Here is a 17234-nt window from a genome sequence, read left to right on the forward strand (position 1 = left end):
CTAGGTGTGACTGAAGAGTTTAAGGTGGATGTGGGACTGCATCAGGGGTCAACTCTAAGCCCCTTCTGCTTTGCAATGGTGATGGATAGGCTGACAGATGAGGTTAGACTGGAATCTCCATGGACCATGTTTGTAGATGACCTTGTGATATGCAGTGAAAGAAGGGAGCAGGTGGAAGAATATTTAGATCGGTGGAAGCATGCAATGGAAAGGAGTGCAATGAAAATGAGCAGAAGTACTGCACGAGTTTTCTCCAGATACTGCGGCTGGTACATACCACATTCCAAAAACATGCATGTTAATTTTGATGAGGATTCTATAGCTTCCCTAAATGTGCTCTCTGGGTGACCAGTCCCAGATGAACATTATCTATTGCCCAATGTCAGCTGTGCTTCAGCTCATCCACAACCCTAAGAAAGTAAAAGCATTATAGATTAAATAATTAAATCGTCGGACCTAAATTCATCAAAAACTGAGAAAGAAAGATGAAGAAAATAAAGAGTATTACAGTTTGATGGAAATGGAGCTTAACTAGATTTCACAGGTCGCAAGATGAGAGCAGAAACCTGCAGGCTATTGGAAGAGATGAGAGCGTACACTCACCTGTGCCCCTCTGCGTCCCTTCCGTGCCAGCTGACCTAAATCCCCCTCCAACTGCCCTCTGCCCGGAGCTGTAGGGCAACTTGGCTGTCGGTGATCATCGTTCCCACATAACTTCACTTCACATAACTTTGTTTTAGCTTTTTTGTTCATTGCACGTCTCTCTAGAATGTTTATGAGTATTCCATCCAAAAACATTCCAAATCACCTTCAACACAATAGGTACTTTAGTCTTCAACGAACCTGCGAATTTCCATAATGGCCATCTTAAAAATGTCTGAAAGTAAGGTCAGCTTCTCTGCCCCTCCCCTCATTCTTTCAAACCGATTTATTTAAAGAACAAAAGTGAAGTGAGTAGCTGTCCTTGTTCAAGCTTTGCTTCACACAAGGCATTTGATTTCATTTTGTTGTAAACTCAGAGGCAAGACATGTTCCTTTATAGAGCAAATCCTGAAATTATTTTGATAAAACGTCCCGCTGAGAATCTTCTCAAGGCTGATTCATCATCAATGCAGTTCTAACCTTTTATACAAAAGTGGATTTCTGCTCTCAAGAAAGATGCTCACCGACTGTGTTGACAGGCCAAAGCTTCTGTTGAAAAATATAAAGGCAATGCTGTTGTTGAGTTGACAGATAAAAACTACCCAGAGAGGGAAATACTGAAATATTTGAATGTGGTAAAAGTTTTGAAAGGCCTTGGGAAATGTTTACGTGATAGATCAATTTCACATTCTTTGGAGCTCTGCTTTCACCTCTATCAAGTTAAATAAAATGTAGCTCACTTTAAACATGAATATGTATGACACACATTTTTGGGTTGAAAGTAATTAAATAAATAAACAAGTCCAACTGTATTGGTAGAGAAATCTTTAAATTTATCATACAATATTTTGTGCATCACTGTTTTTGATTGAATTTTGGTTCATTTGTTGTTTATTGTTGACTCACAATTAGGTGTCTAAATTCCGTGATTGGGGACAGTGACACATTTTTGCTAGGGTCAAATACTAGTTTGATTGTGGCAATCATGCCTGATGGAAATGTTTTCTGAGTGTTTGTTGAACATTGAGATGGCATTTCAAAATGTAAAATACATTGTCTTTTTCTGCTTAACCCCTCCTAGATCCTTGTCAACTCAGTTTCCCAGCCGGCTTTGCTGTATGAAAACGTCCTTGTGAACGAAGGCAGCCCCATCCTGAAAGATTTGCTCTTCAGCCCAGATCACCAATACTTGTACACTCTCACTGATCAACGGGTAAAGTGTGAACATACTTACACTGTCAAACATTTAACAGCTTTTTAAGTAGCTTATCGACATTAGAATACAGTTGCCACTGACAACACACAAGTCATGAATAATTATCAATATCGGCCAGTGATGCATATGATCCAAGGATCCGCCTGTTTATAAACAGTGCCAAATACATGCAACATTCACATTTTCAGAAAGAATGACGCAAAGCAAATAGGAGGAAACGCACAAAAAATAGGAATATATTTGACCTTTTGAGCATGAACATAAATATATTGCACCCACATATTTTCATCGGAACATATTAATATCATTAAAAATACCTGCCTCATATGTCTTCAAAGACCACCCCTACCCCCAAAGAACTTCAAACGAGAACGATGCATGTCTGTACGCACTCAAACAAGACTGTTGAAATCATTTAAAAACAATGTGAAAAAGTTTCTGCTCAAAGTGTCTGCTTTGTAGAGGATTTAAAACTCCTACACACATTCCTACATGTCTTTAAAGACACAGAATTTCACCATATTTCACCCCCAACATTAAAAAAACAGAGCAATCATTGATTGAAACACTTGATTTTTCCTATCTGACTTGTGAACAAAGGACTGATGTCAAACCACACAATTGCTCTAGTGTATCAGAGCATTATCATCATTACGTATCACATAAAGTATGACCCTTTGCGTTGCTCTACTTTTTGTCCTCTTCTCATTTCTTACCTGCAAGACTCTTATCTCATAGCAGCTAATGACCACACTGTGATAACCTTCAGTGAGATGTTCCCGGCGCATAGACAGAACTGCCTCGTGAGTGCTGTGTAATTTACCAAAGATTAGACATAATTGACTTCCATGTGTCTGGATGAGCACAGTGAAGAAGTCTCGTGTAATTGATACAAATGGACAGTGTTGGCCTGACTGGGGAATTAAGCTTGTCCATCAAGGACGGCAGTGCCAAAAAAAGAGGCTTAGACTATACCAAAGAGGAGATCCATGAATACAAAGTCAGTATTAAGGGAAGGCTACACGAGGAGGTATTGCATAAAAATGACCTTCAACTGATCAAAAGTACATCTCCAAAGATGTTTCATATGAAACATATCAACGAAAAAGCAATTTTTAATTGATAGCCACACAGCACAAACTTTTTTCTCACTCAAATTTCCATAAGCAATAAAAACACAAATGAGCTAAAAACAATTTATAAAAACAGTGATTAGAGATTCTAAGGCTCACCATTATCATTCCTTTTGTTTCCAAGAAGCATCCTGTAATGCAAAGCTAGTATTGCTCAGCGCTTTTCTCAGCAATGTTAAAAGCTGACAAGTCATTCATGTTTCAAGTGTTCCCATAGGTTCCCTCTCATTTGCTGTTATCTACATTAAAGAGATTCGTTCTTGGCACCAGAAAAGTTGTTCTCAATTATTCAAGCCAAGTGTTTTATTTTTTGATGAGCACCAATATGTCTGTGAGGGTTAGCGCCGCGACTGTAGGGAAGACAGGATAAAAGCCTTGTAAAAACCACAATGATGGGCCCCAGTGATACTCTCATGTAAGGGTCAATATCCCTAAGTAGGAAGTACATGTATGATCCTATTCATCGCGTCCTAGAATAGACACAGTAAAAGGATTTTATTTGGGGAGCACATAATTGCAGTTCCCCTCTGAAGCTGGAACACTGACGATTTTCACAACCATTCTCAGAATCTGTCAGAAATCGAGGTGTGAGTACCTGTGCCAGAAAGGTGGAACACTATAATTGCTTTGTTTGATTTATCCTGCTTCCTTTTGTAAATCATCTTATGGTATTTCTTCATTTTGTTTTGAATCTACACGAGAGTCCAAGAACAAGTGCTCTCATGGAAGGCGCTTCTGATAGCAGAATATCTCACTCTCCTACTTAATGCATTCATCATGAAAGGGCACCAGAAGCCTCTCTGGAGCATTGTCTGCACCCGAGGCTTTTGGATTACAGTGTTAAATAATTTGTCCTAGTTTGACAGTGGTGACCAAGCCTATTGGTGATGACAATATTTCAGTTTCTGAAGCCGTACACATCTGAACTTTGCAAAAAGCAATTTCCTTCTGCAGTCCGTGTTTAGCTTAAGTAGCAGAATGACCTGACTGTATTCAGCTTACTTTAGCATTTAGAGTTTATTTGATATTTTTATTCAAATCAATCTACCCAATACTTGATATCGAACTTGGATTATGCATGATTTAGCACAAATTTTGAAAATTGACATTCAGCCAGCGTTTTTCAAGCTTATCCCACATGTCTTTGAGCGAGAGGTGGGGAACACCCTGGACTAGTTGCCAATTAAATTCAGAGCACATGAAGACAGCCCAACAGAGGCATTGGAACGACATCTAAATCCTATACAGGAAGGCCAGAGCCCAGATTCAAACCTCCAACCTCAAACTGTGAGTTGGATGTGCCAACTACTCTGCCATTCTTCAACTTAGCATTCCCATTCCTATCTGATACTTTATTGTACACAAACATCATGCATTTATTACATTTTAAAAAAGCTAAACTAAACATCCATCACTGAATGGAGATTTAATAACATTGTATTGCCACCTTGACAGCTATCTTTGCCTATATGGAATACATAAAAAAATAGATGAAACAGTGACTTTTGACTTCAATGTTTCTCATCATTACATATGAAAACATTTGGCTGTATTAAAATGCAGATTTCAATCATTCATAGCCCATTGCAAAATTTGTATCTGGTCTGAAATCAAATAAATAGAGCTCAGCCGGATTTGCAAAGCCACTGGTACAGATAGTGATTTTGACTTCATTCAAGCACCAAAAGACTCTTTGATATCTGTCACTCTTATCTCTTGCAACAATCAGAGTGCATACACATGGACCATGCAAGTGTTTGCCAAAGACATTTACTTCTCTCTTCTTATCTCCCTTTTGTATTCTAACAAAAACCAACCATGTTCTACTTTGGAGGTAGTTAAATAATTTAAAATGACCTCAATTTCCTTGTGTTAAATTAATAAATCTGTGTTATTTCAGACGATGTGCCATTTTTCATGATTAGCTGGTCAAATTTGAGTGGACTCATGTCCCTAGTATAGACAACACTGTAGAAATAGGCAAACTTACTGCTAAAAATCAAACTAGACTTACAACAAGTTCATCGCTGGTCATTCTAAGACTAGAGGTCAGTTGAGAGGAATCTTGTCAGCTCAGCCAAAGAGTCCTAGCAGCTGATTTTACATTGTTTATTCAGCACTTCTTTTATTATTGTACATTGTACTGAACGGGGGGGTTGCATGTTCTCCCCGTGCCCACGTGGGTTTTCTTCAGGCACTACGGTTTCCTCCCACATCCCAAAACCATGCATGGTGGGCTGATTGAGCACTCCAAATTGACCCTAGGTGTGAGTGCGAGTGCGGATGGTTTTTTGTCTCTGTGTGCCCTGCGATTGGCTGGCAACTGGTGTCCCCCGCCTACTGCCCGTTGACCGCTGGGATAGGCTCCAGCACGCCCGCAACCCCTTTGGGGACAACAGCTACAGAAAATGGATGGATGGACGGATGGACGGACGGGCGGACGGGCGGGCGGGCGGGCGGGCGGACGGACGGACGGACGGACGGACGGATGGACGGACTGAACAGCCAAAACAGACACATACACAGAAGTTTCATTCTTGCTGCTAGCGTAATAATCACTTGTGGTCATCTTTTACAAGCTCGTTCAGACGAAATGTCACAAAACAGCAACTCAAAGTCTCTATTTTTATGTGACCTTAAAGGATCTTTTCCCCTTAAAATGTTGGTAGTGTTGTATTATAGGAGTTCTTCTGTGCTTCATTGTAGTGACAATATATAGAAAGTGGTCATTTCAATCCCGCCACAAGAGTGAATCTTTAGTGTCTCAACATGCACTTGCCAAAGTCCTGTACATACAATCATCTTTTTTTTTCTCCTCCGCCCTCCTTCTCCTCCCCATTCTAGCCTTCCTCTCTCCGTGTTGAATAATAGAAATGCCAAGTGATGAGAGCTCAAACATAAAAAAAACCCATTTCCCAGCTTGACAGAGCAATTTACCTTTCCCCATATTCACTCGCTCTCGTAATTAAAAGTGTTGGATTGCACTATCTTTGTCTCAGAGGTGACTCTCCTATCCTACACAGGCACCCATGCACAGACACACATCGACATACAGACACAGACACACAGACACACACATTCTCGCGCGCACACATACACAATGAGATAATGTAAGAGTGCCTGTTTTGTGATGAGAAGTGCATTTTTGATTAGCTAATGTAAGATTTACATATGGGTATCTTTGTCTTATACATACTATGTATACTGTGCTGTCTACACACACAAGCGCGCGCACACGCGCGCACACACACAATGCTCAAACAATGTTTATTGGTCACTTCCAGTAAATTCAGTGAGATCACATATTTTTCACCTCATAAAAAATGAACAAATGCCTAAGTCAATTTTGCCACTCTAGTCATTTTACCATTACATGTTCCAGTTGTCCCTAACAAAATACATTTTTCATCATGTCATCATGACCCTCCGTAGTTAATGTTGCTGATGTAGCAGTTTCCTCAGACTCTATAAATGCTCCCATGAATGACATCATGCAATTTGTCATGAACCAGGAATCTTGCTATGTATTGATTTCAGGTGTAAATTACCCTCTTCTCATATAATCGCTGGTCATGATGATACTCTTACTTGATGTGTTTTCATGAAAAAAATGGAAAATGTTACAAAATATAAACAAAAAAGAAGGCAATTTTTCGTCAATGAAAGTGCTGCTCTCCTTGCATGAGCACAAGTGTGGCATCACTCGCCAATGAAAATACAGATACAAAATACACAGTCACAGATATGATATATCATGTGTAAGGAAAACATTGAGACATTTTTTACAATTATTCCCCTCTTAATTACAATGTATTGTGTCATGCAAATGCTTTATTTTTTTTCAATTTCTATTTTAATGTAATAGATTCAAGATTCAAAGCATTCATTGTCATATGTACAATGAAAGCACTTTCTTTGTACAATGAAATTATTTCGCTGTCCATTAGGATGCCAGTGAAAAAGATAGAAGTGCAGAATAAATAATGAAATAAAATAGAATAAAACAAAGTAAAATAAAATAGGGGCAATAATCTGTGCAAAAAAATCTAAATACAAACAAATAAAGATAGGTTTAAAACTGTAAATAAACGCTTCATATTATATTCAGTTTCTAAAAAAAGACTATACAGCCATCGTTAACTAATTAACACAAAGGTAAAGGTCATGCTTCTTTTCTTGTAAAACAGATTCATGAGGCAACCTCTTGGCAGCTAATGGCTTCACCTCTTCCTCCATGGAGATGCTCAGACAGTGACATAACGGGCTGATGATGCACCTCTGTCTATCGATTCGACTAGCCTTCAGAAACATGTGGAGACGTGCAATACTGCACAATGGAGAAATGGCAAGCCTGGCACCACATTAGAGGGTCTTCGTATTCAATTAACTCAGCATTTACTGCCCTTAGAGATCAGTGGGAAAAACTACGCTATATTTCTTAATAAAATCATCTTTGGTATTTTGTCAACTTTGAAGTTGTTTTTAAAAAGCTGACAAAGGCAGTATACAAGCGGAAAGATGTGAGGATATTGAATTTTGTCCCCTTGGTCCTCCTGGCTAATTAGTGTTTTGAGTTTTGAAAATACCATCTCAGATAGTGTGGGCAAGCAGAATTCTATACAGCAGTGGTCGTCAACTGCTGGCCCGTGGGCCGAACCCGGCTCGCAGAACTCTTCAGTCCGGTCTCCGGCTGGATTCTATAATTATGAGGATTAAAGAGAAAATATCTGTTTCAAGAAAAGCTTGACTTATAAAGGCCAAAAATGCCTTCAGTTTTTTTAATGAAATGCAGAAAAATAAATATCAAAAAATACATTTTCTGCCAATTTGGAGGGTTTGGTCCCCAAGGCGACTCTCCAGTAAAATTCTGTTCCTCTGACAAATCGTATATTTGGTTACCCTTGGTGTAGCAACAACCCGCCTAAACTGTTGAAGCTGATAGTAACATAATTTATATAATAATCTTCATATCATAATCTTCTCAGAGCAGTCATACAGTCCCATCAAGGCTTCTTCTACTTAGTTGTGACTATTCTATGCAAAGCTGATTTTCAACTTGCTGCATGAAACAACATGAATGGTGTCCAGGAGATGAAAACAAGAGTCAGTGCAAAACGGAAGGAGTGTCAAGGTTACCAGCATTAAAACCAATGGTGAGGAAAAAGTCAGTTCAAGTTAACTAAACTAATTATAACATTTAATATTGCAGCCTTTTATTATTTGTTGTTGTTCTCTACTGTTTGCTGTGTGAACAGTTATGCACATGCAGGTTATAGTGTTTAGGATAGGTCAACTTTAATCATTTTAATAATGATTATAGCACGTATCATAGTGCACACTTCACTTCCGGGCAAATGGCTCTGTGGTTGCTGTACGTGTGGTAAAGTACAGAGAGAATTATGAGAGTTGATCAGAATTTGATTTGTGAGACAGTCAAAGAAACAGACTGAGAGAACAAGATGTCTTCATAGTGTTGAGAGTAATGACGTGACTAGGATAGGAAAAAGAAAACGTGCTCAAGTGTGTGAATGAAACAAGCAGAGAAAGAACACAGAGATCGAGTAATTGCATTGTTTTTATATACTTAATAATACAGTAGAATTGATGTTATTTCTGCCAAGCAAAGGGTGTTTATTGGATTTGGTCACAATCTGCTAACTCTGTAGAGGATTTGTTTTCAAAAGCTTTTCAGGTGGCAATTTTTCTTCAATATTTCTACTACTGTAAGGATCAGAACACATTAGCATCTTAGAAGCCCAGTTCTGCCTCATTTATGGTAAAAATAAAACTCCCAAACTTTCCCTGCTGTGGGTTTAATGGGCAGACATAACTAATACCTGATTAGATGTCGGCCTTGGGTGGAATAATGATTGAGAGATTCTCTCGTTATGTGGCAGCCATTTCTTGTTTGTCTACCTACACCAAGGTTGACTCTGCCTGTGTCTACCTTTGATCTATGGCTGCATTTGCAGTGTTTTTCTGTGTAACTGGACAAATTTAAGATAGATGGTCACAGAACATAAACACAAAGAAAGAGGCGATGAAAAGACATTGTACTGAATAAAGGAAACATTAACAATTCTATTTGTGATCTATTTTGTTTATATTTATGAGGCATCCTTGGTTCAGTAAGTTATTTGGATGCTCAAAATAGACCCAACACATGTAAGGCCAAAGGTCAACATTATGTTAATCAGACAGTTTGTGAAGACAGTTTAATGACACAGACATATTACGGTAATTTTCGGACTATAAGTCGCACCAGCCATAAAATGCACAATACAGTGAAAAAAAACATATATAAGTCGCACCGGAGTATAAGTCGCACTTTTGGGGCAAATTTATTTGTCAAACTCCAACACCAAGAACAGACATGAACCAGCAACAACAGGCTAAACGATACGGTATGCTAACGTGACATATACGCAAACGAGGAGCTGAGAATGGGCCTGAGTAACATTCAGATTTATTCAAACAAGTATTACATAAATAACACGTTTATCAAACCATCTGTGTCACTCCAATTCATTAAATCCATCGATCGTCCTTTATGTAAACAATGCCGCGTATGCGCCACATATGCGCCGCTGACGTCGGACTCGTAAGTTGCATTTCTAATTATTCCACAGACCCATATAACAATATATAAAGTACTATATTTCAAATAACTATCATATAACAACAATATTATCAAACCATCTGTGTCACTCCTAATCATTAAATCCATCGATCAAATTCCTCGTCCTTTACGTCAACAACGCCGCGTGCGCGCCGCACAGATCTAGTATACAACTATATTGTAGCGTTAACAAAGTACCAGGAAACACATGGATTTGGTAAACGGCTCTTTATTTAACAAAACAAGAGTTCAACGAACCAACAACTACTAAACTGTAACGATAAAAACAAATACAAGTTGCTACACGAAATAAAATATAGCAAATAACTATAACATAAATAAGTTATTCAAACCTTCTGTCACTCCAAATCATTAAATCCTTCAAACGTGGGGCCCTTCGTCACCTTCGTCATCCCGTGATAGAATCCTTTGTCCTTATGTAAACAACCGCCGCGCTGCTGACGTCACTTGCAGGTCAAATGACAGTAATCCCTTGCTACATCGCGGTTCGTTTATCGCGGTTTCACTACATCATGGATTTTTGAATTTTGAAAATTTGCGAAAAAATTCACATATAAGTCGCTCCTGAGTATAAGTCGCCCCCCCACCCAAACCATGAAAAAAAACGTGATTTATAGTCCGAAAATTACGGTACGTATGATCCCCCTCACCTTTACGAGGTGCCTTGTCACATACATACAGTTGACTAAATGAACATGCTGGCCTCTATTTGGAAAATGCACTATACAATACATTGCTAAATAAACCTTTAATGGCATTTGTTGTGGAGAGTTGCTTTTCTGCATTAGAAAAAACAGTCCAACCAGTCTGGGTTTTTTTTTTTGGGGGGGGGGGATGAAAGTGTTGATTTTGGTGTTACCTCACAGAAGCCATTCATCGGTTTGTTGTGGGTTGGATGATGAAGTTATTTTTTTGGCCAATAATTGTACAGCACCGACCATGGCACATTCATGTAGAGTGAGTCATTAAACGCAATCTCTCATGTGTTCACCATCCGTCTACTGCTGCATTCGTTCATCACTCCTCCCCTTTATTTTCCATCTACCACTGCAACACTTACCCACCTCTTATATCGCAAACAAAAAAAGGCTCATTTGAAGCTGTTTTGTATTTCAAATACCTAATTATCACAGATCTCAAGCTGTTCTTGGACGTGTCTCGCACCGGTGGTGTCATTCCCTGTATCCACGGCTACCTGATCTTCTAATCCTCATTTTCTTTCCACTCCCCTTCTTCCGCTATCCACAAATGAATGTCTTTGCTGTGGCAAATAGACCTGGGATGGAAATGCCATATTTGATTCAACAATGGTGGTTCATATTTACTCTGTAAGACACAAGGCTCGTGCTTTCCCATCCTATTATGTGTTTTCTCAAACTCAATGAAAGAACCATTTCATCATCCACCACCCGGTCACTAAATCTCATTGTATTCCATTCTCTTTCTTTTGCTATTGTGCTTGAGTGTGACATGTTTTTTCCCTCCTCCCATCCTTTTATCAGACTGTAATACTAACATGGTATTTGTCCAGGCGCCAAATAATGACAGTAATCTGGTGCTATTTGGTGTACTGTGAAAGGGACATGTTGGTAATGGTTGTATTATAATAGTTATCAGGCAAGGGTCACTATGAATCTGCTGTAAACTAGTGAGTTCACACTGTTCAGTCTGAGAATGAAGAGAAAGATGCATTAGTGGCATTTAGTTGAGATATGTGTTGTTTGTGTTAAAGCCATGCGAAATAGCATAATGCAGTATTTGGAAAATACCATTTGTTTCTCACAAAAGGTTTTCTTTTTTGCTTTGATTGTAATGAAACTAAGCCATAGAAAATCACAGATTTTAAAACTGCTATCACTTTGCTTTTATTGATTGCCGTTGCACAATTCTAGGCACATATTGAAACCTGAAATTTCAGATTTGTATATATGCGTTGAAAATTACGGACACAAACATTAACTGGACAATTTATTTGATTAACGTTCACAAACTAATCAGATTACAAATTATCCAAATATGTACACTTTTGTGGCAACGGTGTAGAAATGCAGTGCATCTTCCAGACAGCCATTTGTTTTGTCTTTTTTTCATATGTATGTGCAAATAAAAATGGCTGCTTATTTACAAGAAACAGGTCTAAGCATACACACTATTTGATTATTTTCTGACTTCTGTTTTTGCTCGTTTTTTAAAAAAAATCTTTTTTGATACAGCTCTAGAGTGTGGTGGCAACTAGTAGTAACATATCACCACCAATATTATCAATAGATAAAGTGCGAGAAATGTCGACTGAGATTTTCAAAAAAAAAGTTTTTTCAATACATAACTTAAGTTCTCTACGTATTTGTCTGTTTTTATCCTTTTTATTTATTTTTCAAATAGGGCTCGAATGTTTGATCATTGTCATAGTCATGCACAATACTAACCTTCATGCAGCAGATTCCTTGACGATGTCATTGATATATTTTTAATCTGACTTTGCTCATAAAACCACAAGTTAACCAACAAAAGGATGAAGACAATTGAAAGCTCATATAATTAAAGAAGAGCTGTTGTAAAATTTGCTGTATAAATAATGTTGTATTGTATTGCATTGTATCAAGATGAAGGCTACATGAAGAAACAGACTCCGCTCAAAGCATAGTCTTTTATTGTTTCTCCCTTAGGGCGCATTTATTTGGCTGCTGTTTGAGAGGCAAGTCTATTTCCACAGCTTTATATGATGTCCTTGTTAATATCCAAGATCTCAGGGCTCCTCGCAGAAATCGTTCAAGCTTCATCTTATCGTAGACTTGCAGACACACAGATGTCAGACTGTCGAGATCTGCTTGACAAAATGAGTAATCTGAGATGTCTATCTGAATGGAGCATTGTTTTGTATGGCATCCATGTATGTTGAGTAAACATTTTCTTCTTGCTGTGCTTGTGTTCAGATGATGGCCTTATCGAAGTGTAGGATTCATTTAAACAACTGGCTGCAGGGCAAATGCTTGCCCGTACTGCATTTATATGTTGTATATGGTGTTCAAGGTTTACTAGGCTAATGACATCTTGACCTCTGACCCATAGTTCAATTCAGCCGGACTAACAGGAGTAAAAAGGATTACTACTACGGAAAATACTGCCACTGTGACCTCAGTAGACAGATTTCATGGCCAACCAATGCTAATAATTCGGTTCTGTAAACGTTCCCAGTGCAAGTCTGGCGTGAAATGCGCACTAACTGTGTGCAGGGGTGAGCTGCACCAACTGTTGGTATTTTCGCTAACGCACACAGCTTGGCGCAGTTAGAAATGGGAATTTTGCACCACTGTGGACGTGAAAGCAACCGACTTGATTCGCAGCCAAATGAAGCAGCTCGTTTACTCTTTTTAAAATCAGCGCTTGTGAGGCGCACAGTCCTTAGTATAGTGGAAACAGAAGCTGAGTTGTTGGAGTTCACGCGGGAGGTTGAAGCGCCAAAGTCCTGCAAGCAGACTTCCAGGGACAGATGATGTAAAGTTGGCCAGATCACTGCCATGAAGAGGGCATTTGGAAACAGCCCTCCACCCTGATGGCCAAATTCTGTGTTTGCATCCTGAATTTTGATAGTGATTTAAGTAAAAACTGATGGACCTCAGTCGAGGTCTGCACCTTACCAAGTCTGTTATCAGCTTCGCTGGTGTAACAGTCTAGCACTTCTGAAAGCCAAATGTGTTCCTGGATCTTTAAAATGAGTTATTAGTTGCAGAATACGACAGAGAGATATCCGTGTAAGCATATGATTTTAATCAGTGTGTGTGTTTACATAAGTTGGAGTCAGCAGGTCTCCCCCTCTAGCTTACATTACAAATATGCAGTGGTAAGACATTGCAAGCAGCCGCCTCCACAACCATTTAACTCATATAGTCACAGTGGACTTGTTCCTTTAATCTCAGTTTTCAGGCACAGACCCCTGGTGGGCATATCCTTTCCCACTTAATATTAACAACTCTAAGTTTTGTATTTTACATCAGGAATTGTTAACCAAGTATGTATCTTACTCCTAGGTTACTCGAGTACCAGTCGAGAACTGTGAGCAGTACACTTCCTGCGGAGCTTGTTTGGGATCAGGAGACCCTCACTGTGGCTGGTGTGTGCTGCACAATCTGTAAGTATATGCATCCACAATTTTTCGTAATGGAATCTACCAATTGAGCTATCCTATTTTTCTTATGAAGGTGACACATGCATTTCATTCTGCTTTGATAGATGTTCAAGGAAGGATCGCTGCGAGCGTGCAGAGGAACCACAGCGTTTCACCACTCGAGTGGATCAGTGTGTCCGACTCTCTGTCCAGCCTGACACCATCTCAGTCACTGTGTCAGAAGTGCAGGTATAATGTTGTGTTGCAGTAACTGTGGGGTTTTGAAAGCTGGGGTGAGGACATATATATATGTATTTACATATATTGTTGCCGCAGAAACGCTTTTATTTGACGTGTAAGAAAACATACAAGCAAAGCACAATATTGCATGCAAGAAAACCGCATTGTAGTCCAGACCAGCCAATAGGACAAATTCAAAATCAACTGTCAACAAAGAAAAAACTAACTAACTAACTAACTAACTAACTAACTAACTAACTAACTAACTAACTAACTAACTAACTAACTAACTAACTAACTAACTAACTAACTAACTAACTAACTAACTAACTAACTAACTAACTAACCCTAATACCATCAAGCTGAAAAATATTTTGTGTCTTCCTGCAGACTGTTCTGTGTTTATTATTGTTTTAACAAATCAGCATTGCAGACAATGGTTAGGATCACAAGGCTAGGTCTGAAAGTAATAAAAAGGGTCTAATCTGTCTGGGGGGAATCTGGAACGCTTCATCTTCAAAGGTGATGTTGCTCTATGGTTGTTTAATTGTATTTAATTACCTAACCTCTCTTCCTCCTAGTTGATACTTCAGACCCAGAATGTGCCCAGTCTGTCTGCCGGGGTGAACTGCTCTTTTGGAGACTATGTAGAAACGGAAGGGCGTATCTACGGTGGTCGGATCTTCTGCTTGTCCCCCACTGCGAAAGAAGTGGCTCCCATCACGCACAACCAAGGTAAGACAGTATTCTGTTGACAGTGGTACGAGGAAAGTTTCTAGGGCCGCGCCTGTGGAATAGGTTTTAAAAAACATTGTTTTTATAAGTATTTTTGTATAAAGGGAGATAATCTGTCAGGTTTCTTGCTTCACCTTCTTTTGTTTTGTAGAAAACTAATCACTAACCATAGAAATATAGTCAGGTAACCTGGAAGCCTGCTAATTCAGTTGAAGTCTTTGGAGCAGAAATATTCTGTATGTGAAAATGTCAACTGTACAAAAGTGGACACATACTGTGCAATGAGGCCGTTAACATTTCTGAATATATTGACTCGGATTTGACATTAATGAAAGGTTCATGAAACAAATCGCGCATGCTTACTGAATTGCAAATGTCAAATGTAACAAAGGAAAACTGTTGATTAAACATGTCATAAAACGCACGGCTATTTCTCTAACTTTGACCCATAGGTGACCAGCGTGTGATAAAACTGTATCTGAGGTCAAAGGAGACTGGGAAGACATTTGCTAGTGTGGACTTCATCTTCTACAATTGCAGTGTGCACCGATCGTAAGTTGACTATTGTTTGTTTGTTTTTTGTTTTTTTTACTCAATTTGTTCGGGTATGAACAAAGTAAACCAACCTTGATCAGCTCCAAATGACAAACAAATCAATCAAGTTAGACTATAAATGAACAGTGGTACTCGTCTGATGAAACTGTTTCCCTTCCCCTACATGTCTTTGATTTGACGAAGCAGCACATTTTAATTGGGCCAAGATTGCTAAAATACATGCCGATTTAGAAAATGAAATATTAACGTTAAAAACCCTCAGTGAAAAAATCCAAACCTAATGACACATTTCAGGATTTTGCTGGAGGTAGGTAACCATGAAGGTGCACAATGACTCAAATTAGGATTATTGGCCTTTGTGGCGATCTGGCAAGAAGGTGAGTTGTGAAAGACATTGATCCAAGTCCATTGAAAATCTTTATTAGAGCCTGCACATCATGGAGTATGATAACAAGTGAATGGAACAGTTTGTGTGTGACCTTTGCTTATTCATTATTGGTATTCGGGTCATTTCGACAAATCAATGAGTTAATTACATTTCATGCAATGATAAGATTACTAATGGGTGAAGTGATAAATCAATTGCAGAAACATGCAAAACTAAGATGTGTAATCAAGCTTGGGTAACACATTGTTTGGCAATAAATGCACCCTAATCTGAATGCCATCTAAATCTGAATGCATTATTTTGTTTGTTTACTGCTATTTGAGAGTGCCAGACATTAGTGTAGTGTTATTTTAGGTCTCTTTGCATACATAAGGATTTCTACTTGCTATTGCCTTAATTATCAATGGCAGTCTTGGCAAGTTGATCCTAGTTAAGACTAACAGTCACATGACCTAGGCAGAGTCACTCCACTGTCACGGCGGGGCTAAGATTGTATTGACTTTCTTCCACATGTACTTCATTTTTTTGGTATTATTTAAATAGCTCAGGTGGACCTAAGCATTCCAAGCCAGATAGCCAACTAAGTGAATTTGCTCGCAAGTTTATTTCATATAAACTAATAAAAAACATCTGAAGTGACTTATTTTTGTGTTTGAGAAACCCTGAAGTGAATAGTAGATGAGGAAAGACAATTAGATCATAAATGTTCATGGTCTTAATTGAACTGACCTGCTAGGTAAAGGGTAAATAAATATGAATAACAATTCATGAAACATTGCCTCCAGGCTGCCCCCATGTGTGACTTCCACTGTGGTGTAGTTATTGCATCCTTCAATGCGTAATGAATCAATGCTTGAATTAGTATGTGCAGCTCATTTTTGTTTCCCAACAATGGAAAAGATACATCATTCATCTGACAACGTGGGGTGAGCGAATTTTGTCTTTGACAACGCTCACACACACACATTTGCTAGGCATAAATATTATTAGCATGATCATTATATATCCTTCAAATCCGGGGGTGGCGGGGGGGGGGTCTTGATTTTGGGAATCAGACAAGAACACAAATGGTGGATGAAAGGCAGTCCCCAAGTACCCACTTCCCAGATCTGTCATCTCCCCAGCCAAATTTACATTAGCAGCCTGTAAAGGTCTCTTTGCAGTTCCTTGTACACATACTTGAGCGTCTCAACCTTCCCCAGTGGAGTGTGTTCATGCCCACAAAGGCACAAAACACCCTTTTATAAATTGGCCACGCTTCACCCACTTAAATGTGTCTGTGAAAATACCAACATTTCCAACCTGCCTGTGTGCAGAATTAGACCATACGAAAGTAAAGACTTTTATTATAATCACACTGATAGACTTGCACAATCAAAACAAAAGGAAAGCAAAAATTGTTAATAGAACTCCCCACAAAAATGAACACACATATAGTATACAGTCTTTGTATGTATGATATTTTGGAAGTCATTTCTAGTTATTAAATTGCATAGGTATATTAATCTTGTGACAGGCAGTGTCCTACCCATCCACAATAGCACACTTCTTCTCTTGTCTGGCTCCAGGACAGCAAGTGA

The 17234-nt window shown here is 38.8% G+C and overlaps 1 protein-coding gene across 4 annotated transcripts in view; it reads left to right on the forward strand.

Moving 5' to 3' along the window:
* Positions 1 to 17234, forward strand: part of LOC125988746 (plexin-A1) — a 180468-nt gene that overhangs the window by 96338 nt on the left and 66896 nt on the right. For 3 of the 4 annotated variants that reach the window (XM_049754359.2, XM_049754361.2, XM_049754360.1), the window contains 5 exons: positions 1724 to 1855; positions 13660 to 13760; positions 13862 to 13985; positions 14558 to 14711; positions 15164 to 15263. In XM_049754359.2, the coding sequence (XP_049610316.1) occupies positions 1724 to 1855; positions 13660 to 13760; positions 13862 to 13985; positions 14558 to 14711; positions 15164 to 15263 (611 nt within the window). Of the gene's footprint in view, positions 1 to 1723; positions 1856 to 7178; positions 10387 to 13659; positions 13761 to 13861; positions 13986 to 14557; positions 14712 to 15163; positions 15264 to 17234 lie in introns of those variants that run through there. The other variant, XM_049754364.2, reaches the window with a different exon arrangement.

Source organism: Syngnathus scovelli, chromosome 2 (genome assembly GCF_024217435.2).
Source record: "Syngnathus scovelli strain Florida chromosome 2, RoL_Ssco_1.2, whole genome shotgun sequence".
NCBI classification, from domain to species: domain Eukaryota; kingdom Metazoa; phylum Chordata; class Actinopteri; order Syngnathiformes; family Syngnathidae; genus Syngnathus; species Syngnathus scovelli.